The 16,784-nt window shown below is 33.8% G+C and overlaps 1 protein-coding gene across 2 annotated transcripts in view; it reads right to left on the reverse strand.

Moving 5' to 3' along the window:
• LOC145246725 (uncharacterized) overlaps positions 1 to 15,882 on the reverse strand; it is a 44,106-nt gene extending 28,224 nt beyond the window's left edge. The window contains exon 1 of one of the 2 annotated variants that reach the window (XM_080108474.1): positions 15,737 to 15,882. In XM_080108474.1, coding sequence (XP_079964600.1) covers positions 15,737 to 15,763 — 27 coding nt within the window. In that variant the 5' untranslated portion in view covers positions 15,764 to 15,882. Of the gene's footprint in view, positions 1 to 15,404; positions 15,432 to 15,736 lie in introns of those variants that run through there. The other variant, XM_080108476.1, reaches the window with a different exon arrangement.
• Between the last annotated feature and the right edge of the window lie 902 nt (positions 15,883 to 16,784).

Genomic DNA, 16,784 nt, shown 5'->3' on the forward strand with positions numbered 1-16,784 from the left:
CCAATGAAACTTTCTGAAAACCAAATGGCATGCAATGTATAAGATTATTTACTATAGTGTTATCTGAATTTTCCTCATTATACCACTAGCATTACACTCAACATTCTGATATTGTGATAATTGAAATTTGGTTCTAAGCTAATAAAGTAGAATTGCCAGCTGTACAAAGAGGTTGAACAACTTTATGCAAGCAGAACAGAAAACCATTTCCAAATGTCATAACAGATCTAGGTTTGCCAGAGGAAAGTTGAAATGTTAATACTGTAAGTCAGATTTTGTCAAAACAGATTCCTTTCCGCTAAAAGTCACAACTCTATAAAAATGCATCTTTACAGAACATCTATTGTTGAAAATTATAATTATCTACTCCGAACTGCATTTTCATGATTGCATAATAACCTGGAGCAAGTCTGAAGATCTTTTTACACTTTACTCATATCATCCATCCGAAATAAATGAAAGTAAAGGTCTTTGGGTGTTTTTGGCTTAAAAAAATAAAAAATAAAAATTTTTTTTAAATGCGTGGGAAAGATACAATAAATCAAATTCAACTTGTGGAAAAAAAAGCAGGTGGAAAAAAAAATTACTTTATCAATCTGGAACATTTTACGTGTTCGTTTTAGCTGATTTTCTATCATTAATTTACAAGGTTTAAAAAAAAAAAAAAAAAAAAAAAAAAAAAGAAGACATTTGTCATATATTTAACAAGTGAAAAATTGAGAATTAGACAACTACAACTTATGAATTATTGCAAATTTAATTTGACATATATAGTAAAACTGGTTAGCTGCGCAAATAAAAAATAAAACCAAAAACTTTGAAGCAAAAAGGATAAATAAACTTTTTGCAACAAACCCAAGAATTGTTAAAGAAATAAGGTTAGCTCCCCACCAACACAAGAAGTTGAAAACTTCTGGAGGTCACTCTATGAGGACACTAAAGTACATAAAGAAAACAACTGGATAAATACCATCAAAGAGGAAAACAAGGAGAAAGAAAAGATGCCAGCTCTAAAAATTACCAAGGATGTAGTCTACAGGAAATGCAGTAATTTCAAGACCCCAGGAATAGACCAAATACCAAATTTCTGGCTGAAAAAACTGAGCGCACTTCATCACTATGCCAAGGCATTCAATAGAATCATTCAGTGGAGATGAAGAGCCACCTGAGTGGCTTACTGTAGGCGGTACATCACTTATTCCCAAAAATGAGGACACCCACATGGCTAGTAAATATAGACCAATCTGCTGCCTCACAACTTACAAGCTCCTAACAGGGATAATTTCTGATGCAACATACGACCATCTGATTGCTGGTGATTACCTTGAAAGTGAGCAGAGGAGGTGTACGAGGAAAAAACTAGGCACAAAAGACAAACTCCTTGTAAACAGAACCATATTAGAAGACTGCAGAAGAAGACAAAGAAATCTGTCAATGGCCTGGATTGATTACAAAAAGGCCTTTGACAGTATACCTCATTCCTGGATACTACGCTGTTTGGAGTTGTACAATATGCACACTGATATTACATCATTCCTTCAAAAACAAATGGCCAGATGGTGCACATCAATTACGTTACAGCACACGGAAGGAAAGATACAGACCCCAAACAAAGATCAAGCGAGGAATATTCCAGGGAGACAGCCTTTCACCGCTCCTTTTCTGCCTCACAATGGATCCACTAGGTAAGCTACTTAAGCAATCCAATGCTGGATACAATCTCAGCATGGGGAGAAAGAAGGAAGAAAATAAAAGAGTAAACCATCTACTCTTTATGGACGACTTGAAACTATGCAGAATCCAAGAAACAACTTGTCTCTGATAGGCATTGTTAAAAATTATACAGAGAACATCTGCATGGAGTTTGGATTCGACAAATGTGCTAAGTGCACCATAAAGGAAGGAAGAAAGACAGCATCAGAACATCTTAATCTTGACAATGGCTCTATTGAAGACCTTTAAGAAAATGCTGTCTATAAATACCTGGGAGTAGAGGAGAATGAGACACTTGAACATGGAAAGATAAGAGAAAAAGTGCAGGGAGAATACTTCAAGCGACTTAAAAATATTCTCTCATCAGAACTATCACCAAAAAACAAAATTACTGCCATCAATCAATTGGCAATACCCATTGTCTCTTATGGATTTGGTATAATCAATTGGCCACAAAACTGCATCAATAGCCTTGACGTAAAAACTCGGAAAATGCTGGCCCTTCATAAAGTCATTTATAAACATCAGTGCATGGACAGGCTGTACTTACCACGGAGAGAAGGTGGTTTAGGCCTCACTGAAATAAACCATGCATACCGAGCTTCAGTGGTAAGCATAGGCCAATATATCAAATGTTCTTTTGACCCCAAAATAAAAATGGTGAATGAACATCACACCAAATGTTTGCCCCAGCAGACGTCAACTACAAAGCTCGGTGAAAATTTCAGTGGTAACACACTGGACAATACAATAGAAGAATATGACAACCCCGCAACCCTAATCGCCCGAAAGAGAAAGGAGTATACAAAAAGGGAACTGAAGACAAGACTAGAAGGATGGCAACAACATAAGAGAGCAGGCAGGTTCATGGAGGAACTGAACCAGAGCTACATTGACAAGGAGGCCTCACTACAATGGCTTAAAAGTGACAAATTTCCATTTGATGAAGAACGATTAATTATAGCTGCACAAGACCAAGGCTTACTCACAAATGGATTTAAGAAAATGGCTGGTCTACAAAAAACCAACCAATGCAGATTCTGTCACTCAGCTGTTGAAAGCCCAAGCCACCTAATGTCTGGATGCAAGATCCTTCTAGCCGATGGTCATTACACTGCTCGCCACAACAAAGTATGTAGATACTTACATTGGAAGATCTGTGGAGAGATGCAACTAGATAGGTCGTCGAACATCTGGGAACATGAACCACCACCGATAACATCAAATGGAAAAGTGACAGTGTTCTACATAAAGACAAGGCCATCAAGCCAGATATAGTAATATGGAACAAGCCCGAAAGGACTGCACTCATTATCGACGTCACAGGTCCAAACGACTTTGGCCTGAATAGAGCAGAACAGGAAAAGATAACAAAATATCAGGACCTAAAAAATGATCTAAAAGACAACATGGTCTCTGAAAGAAATAAACATTATACCAGTTGTGACAGGAGCAACTGGCCTAATAGAAAAGAACCTTCAAAAATACTTAGAAGTAATCCCTGGAAAACCAAGCTGTAAGGAAATACAGATAGCAGCTATAAAGGGAACAGTGTCTATTCTTAAAAGAGCCCTCGGATATAAATTTAAACTAATAGAATCAAGTGTTAGCCCCAGGGAGGAGCCCTTTGATCTCTTCAAAAAAAAAAAAAAAAAAAAAAAAAAAAAAAGTTAGAAGTTCTATTTCCAAATACTTTACACTATATCAAATATTCCAAACTCGTGGTTCTCTACATGGTAAAGAGGTTGTTTTTCACAGCTTTGGAGATATAAAACAAGCCTTTAAAATCTTCAAAACTATGCTGATCGATTAAGTTTTCATTAACAGTTATTTCACTTTTTCATCCGTTTCTTTTAGAAATTATTAACAATCGTCTAAATTTAATTACTAGGATTCTAGTAAGTCGATCACCCATTTTAGAACCACTCAACGTTTTAAAAGATAAATTTTGCAAATTTAGCCCTTTTTAAGTAGTTTGGTCTTTTTTTACATTTTGCTTGGAATTTGCTCTTTTCCAATATTTTATTAATTTCTTTTTTTTTTTTTTAATATGCTATCTTAATATTTCGTCAACCAACATTTACAATCTAAGGATAATTGTTAATGTGCACTAGAGTACCAAACAAAGCTTTACGATTTTCTTTTTAGGGGGTAATCGGGTCTGTATTCCGTATTGTTTTCACTGGTCGTTTTTGCATGCACAAAATTCGGTATAGGAAGAAATACTGTAGGCAGAATTTGGTCACGAGCACTAGACAGTTCGTCCGATATATCTGTGCCAATGGATTCTTTGAGCTGTAAGTTTCTCTGGCCGAAAAAAGAAGGACTATAGTTCACAGTTGGCAAAAATAAACACCATTCCCTTGAGAAAAAGAACAACTTTGAGGTCTACTGCTCAAGCATGTGGAATACCTAAGACAACGTTGATTGCAAGGATGAAAGATAGCGAAATTTGAGCACATTCAAATGCTGTAAAACCGGTTCTCACGATAGAAAACAATGTCGCATTGATTTTTGCCATTCGCAGTTGGATTTAAATCGAGGAACTTTTAGAGAAATGTTTGATGTCATATATATCAAGGAGAAATGGATTTACATGACACAAAATGCAAGGAAATTTTATTTAGGCAAAGACGAACATGATCCTTTAAGAACCACTAAAAGCAAGCGTTTAATTACAAAGGTAATGTTTCTTGCTGCCGTGGCTCCACCCCGTTGGGATCCACATCGCAAATGTTACTTTGACGGGAAGATTGGAATTTGGCCATTTGTCAAACAAGAGGTGGCTAAATGTAACAGCAGAAACATACCTCCTGGAACAATGGTAACTAAAGTCATGGATACAATCACGAAAATTCAGATTCGTGAATTCCGTGTTGAAAAGGTCCTTGTTTCCACACGGAACAAATGGCCAAGTGGATCCATTGCACAACGAATTATAATTCAACAAAACAATGCTAAGCCACATGTACATCCAATGGACCTAGGTTACTTCAATCCATTCAACACCAAAAGGCTCTAAAGAATATTGAATTAACTTAAGCAGTTGAAAACAGCTTCCAAGAATTAGAAAAATCAAAGTTGAACAACATTTCCTTGACATTGCAGGAAACAATGGAACAAATAATTTTGGCTGATGATGGCAACAATTACAAGCTTCATCATATGTCAAAAGAACAGATAAAAAGAAAAGGAAAACTTCCCACTTCAATTTTGATATCAGAAGAATTGAAAAGTAAATTAACACAATTGAATAAATAGATGTTTTAGCTTTTTGCATTATTTTTTGTATATTTATTTAATCCTACATTGTAAGAATGTATGTACAATCAATTGTAAATTAAGTATAATTATTTGGTTAACCTGTATTTCCTTTCAAAAGTACTGCCTTATAAAACTTGAAACTTGTAGGCACCAAGTATTTCCGACCAAACTGAACATTTTTGTGCACCAACTATTTCCGACCGGAGGTAGTATTTGATAATACTGAAAATTTCATTAAAATTGGTTAATTTCCTGATTTTTGGTGAATTTTTAAATACAGAAAGGTGTCAAAATGTTTATACATTATTCATTTTACACGTACATATCAAATAATCAAAAAGTAATCTGAAGCAATAAAAATTATAATAAACCGGCTTTCAAAACTATGTCCCCCTATTAGTTGTTCACTATTAATGCTTGTACCTATGAATTTCCGAGTCTTCAAAACCGTGATACAAAAAATACAAAACATTTTCTTTGATATTAGATATTTACAAAACTTAAGGATTTAAAAAAAAAAAACAAAAAAAAACTTTTCTATTTACACAAAACTTTTTGTGTAAGTAACAAAACGAACATAAATTTAAAATATATTAAAATAAATGGGTGTCTTTCCGAGTGCGTTTTTTTTAATATATTTACACCTTTAATAAAACTAATAATTATAATAAAAAAATAAAAAAAAAAGAACTATATTAATTACAAAACATTAGAAACTGAAAATTTAGGGCGCTAAACTTGTACTTAATTTCTCTTTATGGAGAAGTAAGCAAATAGCAAGTTTTTTGGGTTTTTTTTTTTTTTTTTTTTTTTAAATAAAAATGATTACGGATTTGTATCTTGTGATACACTTCATCTTTATAAAAATAAGTTATAAAAGATGTGACTAAAATATATTTAAAAAAATCTTTTTATATTTGTGATTTTATTATGCATAAAAATTGCCTCTGTTTAGGATTTCTCCACTGACCACCTACATACATCACACTTTAAATAAATATTGAATTGTATTAAAAATGCATTAAAAAAAAAACAAAAACAAAAACAAAAAAAACACTATACATAAAAATTAATCTTGGTCGCAAAAATCCAAACATCAGTTATTTTATAACTGTTTCTGCCATTAAAAAGTTTGATTATAATAATTTTTTTTTTAATTATGTATTTTTTAATTGACATTATCCAAAATTCTCAGTTATAACGTCGGTTTATTTTATTTAGTATTACTTTATGACCTGCCCCAGCGTAGTATAAACACCCCTACAATGTTAAGAACAGCTTTTGAGGGTGGGGTGTTTATTCCGAAAGCTGTTCTTAACATAGGGAGGTTGGAGTGTTTATAATATGTTGGGGCACGTCGTAAAAATTTACCGTTTATTTATTTATCATTATTATTATTATCAATAGTTTTATTAAAAAGTTCTGTAAATATATATATATATATATATATATATATATATATAAAAAGAAACGCACTCAGAAAGACCCATTTATTTAAATGCGTTCGTTTTATTGCTTACATTAAAAAGTTTCGCGTAAATAGAAAAAAGTTGTTTTTTTAATCCTTAAAAATTTTGTAAATATTTAATACTAGCTGCCCGGGTGTTTGGAGGTGTATGTTGAGAAAAAAAAAAAAAAAAAAAAGCGGTCAATTTTTTTTTTTAACCACTTTGACCCCTTAAGATTAATTTTTTTGGGCTCAAATCAAGTTATTAAGTTAGATCCAAGGAACCTAAAATTTCAAGTGTTTAGACCCAAAATTGGCGGAGGAGTTTGGTAGAATTCTCAAAAGTCAAATCGTTGAACTTTGACCTCTTAACAAATTTCTGGCCGAAAATGGATTAAAGATTTTCACAAATCTCAGTACCCTGTATATCAAATTTCGAGTCTGTAGACTGAAAATTGACAGAGTTATTGCATTGGAAAATGTACACAGACACGTTACACACACACACACACATATGTGTAGATTGAAGAAAATGTTTTGTAAATATGTTTCCTTTTAAATCTTTAAAAGTTTTGTAAATATATTTTTTAAAAGTCTTGCTCGCGAACATTCGAGCACGTCTGCTATTTGATGTGTTTACAAACAACCAACGGCAATGTCAAGGTCGAACAACCGGTGTCACTTGAAATGTTCGGCAATCTTTGTCTTCTGCTACGGGGTATCTAATCTTTACTTGATCCCCTACTTTTATTATGCAAGTTTATTTAATAATGAATAAATATCGAAAATTTCAGGAAAATATGACGATTATTTGATTTTTTTTCTAGATTTTTAAAACATGAGTACGTCTACGGCTTCAAAAACGTCACTACATAGGAACGTTGTTTTAAAGTGTCGCCAATGTAAACCCTATTTTTGTCTCAAATTTTCATTATTTTTGTATGCTAAGCAGTTTATTTGAAGCTTCTTTTAAATGGTAGGATGATAATATTAAATTACAGTTACATCGTGTGACATACAGTGGGGATTAAAACTGGTGCGCGTTGGAGGTACCTAATGAATTGGATGAATTCCTATTTTAGTCATGTAAATTTAGAGGAAATGTGTTCTGGCATTACTTAAACTTATTTTTTTATTGAAATAACGTTCAAGTTATGGGGTCAAACAAATCAAGGTTTATTAATTAAAAGCAAAATATACACGTAGTCTTGGTTAATTGCATAGAAAATCATCTTTTAAAAATTCAAATATAAATTTATTATTTTATAGTGATTTTATAAAATAATAAATAAAAAAAAGTGGGGATAAATACACAAATGTTATCAAAGGCAAGCTAAATTACTTATTTTAAAGTGCTTTTTATTACTTAAAAATACAAGTAACATAAAAGCCGGTCGAGTTATAACAAAAATAAAATGGTTGTCTCAGAGCTATCATCAAGCCTTGATATTAGCTCAAAAATCGAAAATTAAACAATACTGATAGAACATTACATTTTCGCATTTATTGGATGTGGTTCTGTCAGTATTTTGTTTAATTTTCGATTAAATAAAACTTCAAGGTAAAAAGAAACTAGCCAACTGTTAGATGATCCAACTCAGAAAGCAGCAATTCTTCCCCTTTGTCAGAAGCATGCATCGCTCATAAAAATGAGGACAAAATAAGAAAAGCAATAGTTACGAGGCTGTCGAAAGTAAAAAACGCAAGGTTCACTAGAAATAAGGAGTAGAAACTATTTTATATCGCTAGAAAAAAATCTTATCTACACATCCAGTATAAAAATTATGTGCTTGTTAAGATAGTCGACGGATCGATCTTTTTAATTATGTGGTTTTAAGCAAAAACAGTACTTAATTTACTTAATTGTAATGTCGAAAATAGTAATATATCTAAAAATTACGAAAATTCATTGAATAGAACAAGTGCTATTGCGTTATTAGTAAAAAAAAACCCAAAACAAAAAAAAAACCGGTATTTTAGTTTAAAAGGCCCGTCTCACGTTCGTATAGAAAAACCTGTTTTTGTAGATTTCGGTCTGCTTAAAAAAGAATATAATTTTTCCGTTGCAAATTTACTGTTTGCGACATTTGCATGGTATGAACTCAAACCCTAGGACTATTTTCCGCCATTTCACTGCCTTCGATTACGCTACGCGGTAGTGTTTTCGGTATTTTTTTACGACCTTCCCCAGCCAGCGTAGTATAAATACCTCCAATCACCCCAGGTTAAGAACGGCTTTTGAGGTTGAGGGGGGGGGGGGTATTCCGAAAACCGTTCTTATCTTTGGGAGGTTTGGTGTTTATAATAAATACGCTAGGGCACGTCGTAAAAATTTATCTTGTTTTCTTACAGGATGCGTACGAGTATAGTAAAGTGACTTGTCATATAACAGAGGAATCTTTAGCGGGCATTACAAATAAGATTTTTTTTTTAAAGAGTGTGGTTTATTTTTTTGTCTTACGTAGTTTTTAATACTTTTTAATTGATATAAAAAAAAAAATCAATTTTCACGAGCCGTTTACAAAAACACTTGTTTTTCGTTACCACAAAACTGCCCCCCCCCCTCTCAATGTAAACACGAGTTTTTGTGAAAAGTTAAACGCCAAACGGTACTCTGCTCGATAAATGTCGGCGGGTTCGCGTTACTTATGGAAAAACGGGTAATTGAACTGCAGAAGCGTTAAGCTATACAAGTTCTATAATTGAATACACCTCCTCAAAAAATAAATAAACGAAAAACATGTTCTTATAAACCGCTCGTACTGACATTTTTACTATTGAGGTGAAAACTTATTTTATGAAAAGTATTTGTGATTTAAAATGTCCACGCATTCATGCGCATTGTGAAGTGCCACGTGACAACGCGCGTGCTCGTGAACCTACATTTCAGTAAGAAACCACTTGTGTGTGCATAAACGAAGGCAGTGAAATGGCGAAAATAGTTCCAGGGTTCAGGGGTTAATACCATGCAAACAGTAAATTTGCGACGGGAACGGTTATATTCTTTTTAAGTACACCGAAATAAAAAAAAAAAAAAAAAAAAAATTCCATGCGAACTTAAGACAGGCCTTAAAGTAAAATTTTTACCAAAGACCGCTATTATCTAAAACAAAATCAATGATCTCCCAAAACACATACTTAAATCATTCGTTGACATCTATGCTAATGACACTACCATCTATGGCAACACATCAAAGGCCGTAAATGACAAAGTTCTGATTCTCTCTCCCCTGATCTCGAGCGCGTGGTACAGTAGGTGAAGATATGTCACTGCTGATGCAATTCTCTATCTATATAAAAGCCAAATACATCCAAGAATGGAGTACTGTTGCCACATCTGGGTAGGAGCTGCTAAAAACAACCTATCCTGCCTTGACAGAGTACAAAATAGGCTTAGTGGAGGATGTCCTTTTCTCTTCCCTGCAACCTCTCTCCCACAGGAGAGATATTGCAAGCCTGTCTTTGTTTTATTATTTCCATGGCAAGTGCTCGTCTGAGCTCCAATCTCTGGTCCCCCCCTCGCCAATCTTTCACGGAAAAACCAGTCTAGCTGAAACCACTGTCAAAAATTTTCCCCACTCTTTATTTGTGCCAAAACCAAAACGTAGATTCCATGAAAAAAGCTTCTTTCTTAGAAGTGCACTGGTTTGCATGCCTGTGGAACCGTTCAATCTGCCTGTTTCCCACCTGACTACAACCTGGATATCTTCAAGTCTAACAAATTCCTGATGAACCACAAGACACTTCAAATCTCAACACTAACGTACTGTACACACAATAACCCTTATCCCCGAGTGGCTTCCGGGCCTTGATAAGTGGTGACCACCTTGCAAAAAAATAGGTTATTACAGTTGCGAAAAAGAGATAAGCATGTCACCTGCATTCGCAATCTTCATGTTCACATCTAGGAAAAATGCGCAATTTTCCGTAAAAATTACTTTTTAATTATAAATTTTCTACTAGACGAATTTTCGGAATTTTTGGATATATTACTATTTTCGACATGACTATTGTTTTTGTTTAAAACCACAAAAAAAAAAAAAAAAAAAAAATCGATCTCTCGACTATATTAACAAGCACCAAAAAATGCGCTATTTGCCCATCAGGAATCTCGGTTGCAACAGTAACATGCGAAAATGTGGTGTTTAATATAGCAGAACGGTATCCAACACCAACTGCGTTGAAAATAAAGTAACAAACCGCACACTTCCTTTTCTTTATTAATCTGACATATTTCACAGGAAAGATATTGTTTTGGTTATTCTAAAAATAAAGTGAATTAGTTCCTGTCAAGGTTGCTAAAGAGTGTTACCACCTTTTGGAGTCATTTTACAATTTCTGAGTGTTTACTGATAAGGACAGATTTTCTAGTTACTGTAATGTTAAACTCGACAAATTCCTTTCCTATTTCAGTCACGTAAATTATTTAAGTGGAAAAAAAAAAAAAAAAAGGTTTCGGCATTACTGCCAATTGAAAGCCATCCTTGTGCCGTTTAACACTCCAGAACAAATTTATAAAGCCATTCTTAACATGTGGTGGTAGTAAGGGTCTTTGTCAACTATTACGTTGCTCTAACAGAAGTCTCCTAAAATTAAAACATTTTGGTTGTGGATGTTAAACTGCATTAGTATCGGAGGTTTTATATTTTAGAGGCTATTTTTTAAGTACTGGTGTATTTTAGTAGTACCCAATTTCTGGCTTCGAAAAATTGAGATTACAGCGTTTACAATAAATATCACGTAAACTGAAAGAAAAGTCACCTGAAATTACTATACGCTTTTTAAATTTTTAAAGAAAACTAAAAGCACCTTGGAATTTCAAATAAAGTTTTATTTTTATTTTTTTAAATCTAGTTTACAATAAAACGCGATTTCAATTTTCCGATTTTAGAAATTGGATATTGCTCAAATATGCCAGAACCCAAACTGTTCTTTGCAATGAATATAAAAATATTTCTTTGCTCAGAAGAGGGAAAGGAATTGTGTGAAGAAAAAAAAAAAAAAAAAAAATCTCGCTCTGACCATACTTTTGCCCCACTTTTAAGCACTGCCAATAACGATGCACAAATCAAGCGATCATGTAACAAAAATTTAAATGATTGTACCTATTTACTATGCCTCCCCACGGGACAGAGTTAGACACCAGGGTCGTTTTTTAACGTGGAGAAAAGGTACAAAAATAAAAATTATTGTAACTCATCTTACTTGTATAACCTCTACAGACCAGGCCTTATTAGAAAAAGGTATGGACGGAGGCAATGCAAATAGGATGTTGGGACGTGAACAAGTACAAACTAGTATACTCAGAGCATAGTCTATGGCTCTGCAGGAACACGGGGTAAAAGAGTCCATACATTCAGAGGGAAAATGTTTTTCAGAAGCTTGACAATAAAGGTAAACCTTCGGCAAACTAGCTATCTATAGATAAATTTGTTAATGGTTTTTTGCTCTAACCTGCCGTTTGCAAAACTTATTTCTTAGATATTTCGTAGAAAAATCCTCCCATCGAAGGCCATTCTCCTTGCAAAAATAAAAATAAAATATGCAGGTTTCTATGGAATACGAAATGGTCTCTGCACTAAAAGTCTAGACAATCCTAGTTGATTGTGGTGTAATGATGGTCCTGAGCAGTTCTAGGTCCACCCTCCCAGACCTTGCCTTCTCTTTAAGAATTTAATTTAATATTAATCGCATGAGGGAAATACGGGCTGGAGCTGGGGCTGCCCAAGCATTTTTATAGGTTAGAGTGCTCCTCCTTGGGGGGGGGGGGTCGCTGACTTTTCAATCCGACTTTCTGACCCCTGCGTCATTTATTTCTCCCACTATGAGAGCGAAATAAATATCTTGTGTTCTCTTAATAAATGTAGTCCGTTGAACTCTGGTAATTGCGCCTTTTTATTATGCCTTCAGACTCCGGAATAGTTCAAAACCGCTTTAGGATTCGCCAACTTTGCAATAGCAATTCTCTGGATACCTATTCATTACAAGTACGAAAATGGTTCATACTCTTAAATAGGAAATTATTAACTTTAGTTAAAAGAATAAAATAATTACGTGACTGACATCACAATCCATTAATATATTAACGAGAGTATTTTTAAAATGGCGCGAAAATGAACAAACCATATAACGATGGTTTGCAGGCACAGCTGGAGTAGATTATATTTAGTTGTTGAGGATATGTTCTTAACACAGTCGGACAGTCTTGACTATTTGTGAGTTTGCGGATGACCTTGCATCTGTCGGGTTGAGGTATGGTTATGGGTAGTTCCAGGAGGTCCACCCTCTCAGGTTGTTTCGTCTTTCGGATGAAGTATGCTTATTGCTTACTGCCGAAGCAAAGCACTCCTACCGGGGAATGCCGACGGGGTGGCGCACGCAATTTTTATATGATCAAAGGGATCCTTTAGGGGCGCTGGTTTCACTTTCCACCACCTTCCTCCGAGGGGAAGGAAGTAAATAAAGAAAGAGGCTAATCAATCAGTTTGCAGCTACATATTACCATAACCATTTATACGAGCGGTAAAATAACAAACATTTAGTGAGAAATAAAAATGAGGCGACCATTTCATAGAGATTAATCTGTTTTTCGTAGCCGTGACAAGTCAAAGTTGTCTTTTGAAATTAAACCGTGCAAATAACTTGTGCTCCCTTGTTATACTTATTGAGATTATTTATTTTGATACTTCTCCAGTTTACGGGCCGTGTTATTGTTTAAAGAGGATCTTCAAATTGAACTCAATTTTTTACGGTATCGTGTCTATTAAATTGTGAGGTAAAAATACAGAATAGTTAAAGCATCCTTCCCTATCTTTAAGAATGGAGTCTCAAACGTTATTTTAAGTATGGTTCATAAACTGCAGAAGTACTTTTCTGCATTTTATGACTATGTTGCCGTCTACGGTCAACTAGACAAAACACTCCATCAGCAACTTAAGATCACATAACCTTACAACTAACCCCAAGTCTGAGTGGTAACACCACCCCCTTAAAAAAAAAAAAAAAAAAAAAAAAAAAATCCGAATGAACAGAAAGAAAGCTCATACATTTTGAAAGCTGTTGTCATCTCAACTTAACTCCCAAATGTGGCAGATATTTTTTCACAATTAGTTTAGTGTTTTTTCGTAGCGGTGACAAGTCAAAGTTTTCAACCTACCCTTTCTGTTAGTTCGGCTTTTTTTTTTTTTTTTTTTTTTTTAAATTAAAACGATCGATTTTATGACTTCCAATCGATACTTAGAATTACTGATTGGATGGGTTTGTATTACTGTACACAGATCCGAAAAAGTTGTCAACAAATATATAAATAAATGTTATCAAAGGCAAGATAAGTTACTTTTCCATCTAACTGGATGTTTTTAGGGTTTTTATTTAACGTAACATGTTTATTCAGCTCGAAAAAAGTTTTTACCGATGTATTGGAAAGTTAAAAATGGCGCCCGACTCTCCTTGACACGGTAAGTTTGGGAAAAGGAGTTAAAAATAAAACGAGACAATACTGTTAGAAACTTGCTCAATATATGTTATCGTGACATAGGCTGACATATTTGGTGAATTTTTTGTCTAGTTTTTTATTTTTAACTCCTTTTCCCAAACTTACCATGTCAAAGAGAGAGTCAGCCGCCATTTTTAATTTTCCAATACATCTGTAAACACTGTTTTCGAGCTAAATAAACATGTTACATTAAATAATACAAAAAACATCCAGTTTGGTAGAAAAGTAACTTATCTTGCCTTTGATAACATTTGTTATATATTTATTTTGTGACAACTTTTTCGAATCTATGTGTACAGTAATACAAACCCCCAAATTCTAACCACAGGGAAGCCTACATTATTTACGAGACCCCCCCCCATTATTACCGACTTAAGTTCTTTTTAAACGAATAAATGCTAGTTATCGCAGAGTTACGAATAGGCGAGAAACGCGCACGAGAACTTGTCTAATATCGTTATTTGATACAAAGATTTGAGAAATTAGAACAATCGATTTAGACCAAACTTACTGATAGTAAACATTGACTTAAAAATGGTACTTACGCCCTTTATTGTACCGCGCTATTTTTTTTTATAGAGTACTTAAGCTAAATTCAAGTTTTTCGAGGTCTTTATCAAATTGTTAGGTGAAAGTACAGAATAGTTACAAAACACCCATGTTAAGAACTTTCTAAACATTTAAAAAATGATCACGGTACAGAAGCAGCACTAAGCAGTGAAGAAGCACCTTAAAATAAAATGAATTAAAAAATAAATGCAGAATGCGGACCGTACTTTATATTAATATATAGGCTTTTCGGTACTAGTGAGTGCACTTACTGATCCGTGTTGAATTAACATTTAGAAAGCCATTCTTAACATGGAGAGGGTGTTTTGTAGGTATTCTGTACTTTAACTTAATTTAAGGTACTAGTGCAGTTGATCGGTGCTGAAATAACGTTATTTAAAAAGCCGTTCTTAACATGGGGGGTGTTTTGTAACTATTCTATACTTTAACCTTACAATTGTAAAAAAAGAAAAAAAAATAGCACGGATAAATAAGTGCACTAGCACCGGATATTCAAGTCAAATTCAATTTTTACGGTATCTTTTGTTTATTAAATTGTTAAGTACAGAAGTTACAAAACGAACGCTCTACCCCTCTCGTGTTACAAATGGGTTTCTAAATAACATTTCAGCATGGTGCGTATTCGGCATAAATACGAAAAATATTTCCATTTTACTTCTGTCTAAAAAAATAATAAAAACGAAAGTAAAGACTCCCGGTCAATACCGAGTTGTTACAGCTAGTCATGTTTTCGATATAGATCAGGTCAAAGAAACAAAGCAAAATAAGAAATTCTTTATTTTTATGTAACTGGCTTCATTTTACTTAAATCATACATTTAAAGATAATTAAGATAGAACATAAAAGGCGGATAAAAATAATCACGAACGAAAAATGTAAATAACAAAAAGAGAAAAAGGGAATTAAATGCTCTACCTTAAAGTGCATAAAAATATAAGACTGGCCAAATAGTTGGGGATCGATATACAAGCGGAAATAGAAACAAAGCAATCCCCGACTTTGTAGACACTTAATTTCCTCTAGCTGGGCACATGGTTAAAGAGAATTGTAAACCCCGGCGTGGAATTCAGTGTTGACATCTACAACCGCGACTCATGTAAACGGTATTTTATGCGTTAAACAAAGGCGCTTTCTTACAGTTCGAAGTACCTACAGACACCGCGAGAGTTTATCTATTGAAATATATAGTTTTGACGACTTCATAATCGGTAAATAACGCATTAATATTAATTATAAACATCACTTACCTCGTATATATCCTCCTCGCTAGACATTTTCAAATATGGTGCCTTCCCATAATTCCTTGTATATATGACCTATTTTCCCCACCGGCGAACGGACACTTTATTCCCTTTTCTTTTTCTTTTTTTTTTTCCATGGCAATTTTAAAAATTTAACAAATCTTTAACTAATAATTTCTTGTTTTAATTTCAATAATAATACTAATAAAAACAAGTTTATACAGTGTAACCCGGTGTATGATATATATATATATATATATATATATATATATATATATATATATATATTTTAACAGTGACTAAAAAAACTAGTGTTTTGTTGTATTTGTTGCAGTGCAACGCAACACACACAAATACAACAAAACACTACAGTTGCACTAGTGTTGCACTGTTGCAGTTGATAGAATTAGTGTAGACGCCGGCTCCGGGTTCTATGACTTATGAATGGCCACAACTCTTTCAGCTGGGATCGGAGTGTACAAACCTTCGGTCCTATGATGTTATTCTCCCAGGCATTACCTTTTCCATCTGGGGTTGAGACTGATTGGTTTATTATTGTCAGTCGCCCCCATTGGTGAATGCAAATTTTGCATATCCAAAGTGTCTCCCTGTTGCATGAGCTCGATTCTCCACACTATAAACTGATTCCATGTTCTAACCTTTCTAAGAAGCAATTAAATAAACACACCTTTGGAAAAGTTATGAATATACCCCCCTTCTGTTCATTAAATAATTGGGTAGATTAATTTAAGAAAAGGGAAACTCTAAAATATCACCAGTTTTCCTCTGTTTATCCACGACTACCGAAATACAGAAGGTCTGTTAACAGAAAAATGCGCGTAGGCAATGTAGGTAAGATTTGGCGAACAGTTACTGTCGAGACTATATGACGGCATTAAAAAAAAAAGACAGCATTAAAACATGTTAAAAAAAGAAAATAAAGGCGCCCAATTCGATTAATACTGAAACTGAACTTTATTCAATATAAATATTATCTATGTAAAATTACTTAATTTTAAAGCAATAATACTGATAAAACTGAATTATGAATTTA

This window comes from Euprymna scolopes, chromosome 24 (assembly GCF_053919585.1).
Source record: "Euprymna scolopes isolate OS-2025 chromosome 24, ASM5391958v1, whole genome shotgun sequence".
Taxonomy (NCBI): Eukaryota; Metazoa; Mollusca; class Cephalopoda; order Sepiida; family Sepiolidae; genus Euprymna; species Euprymna scolopes.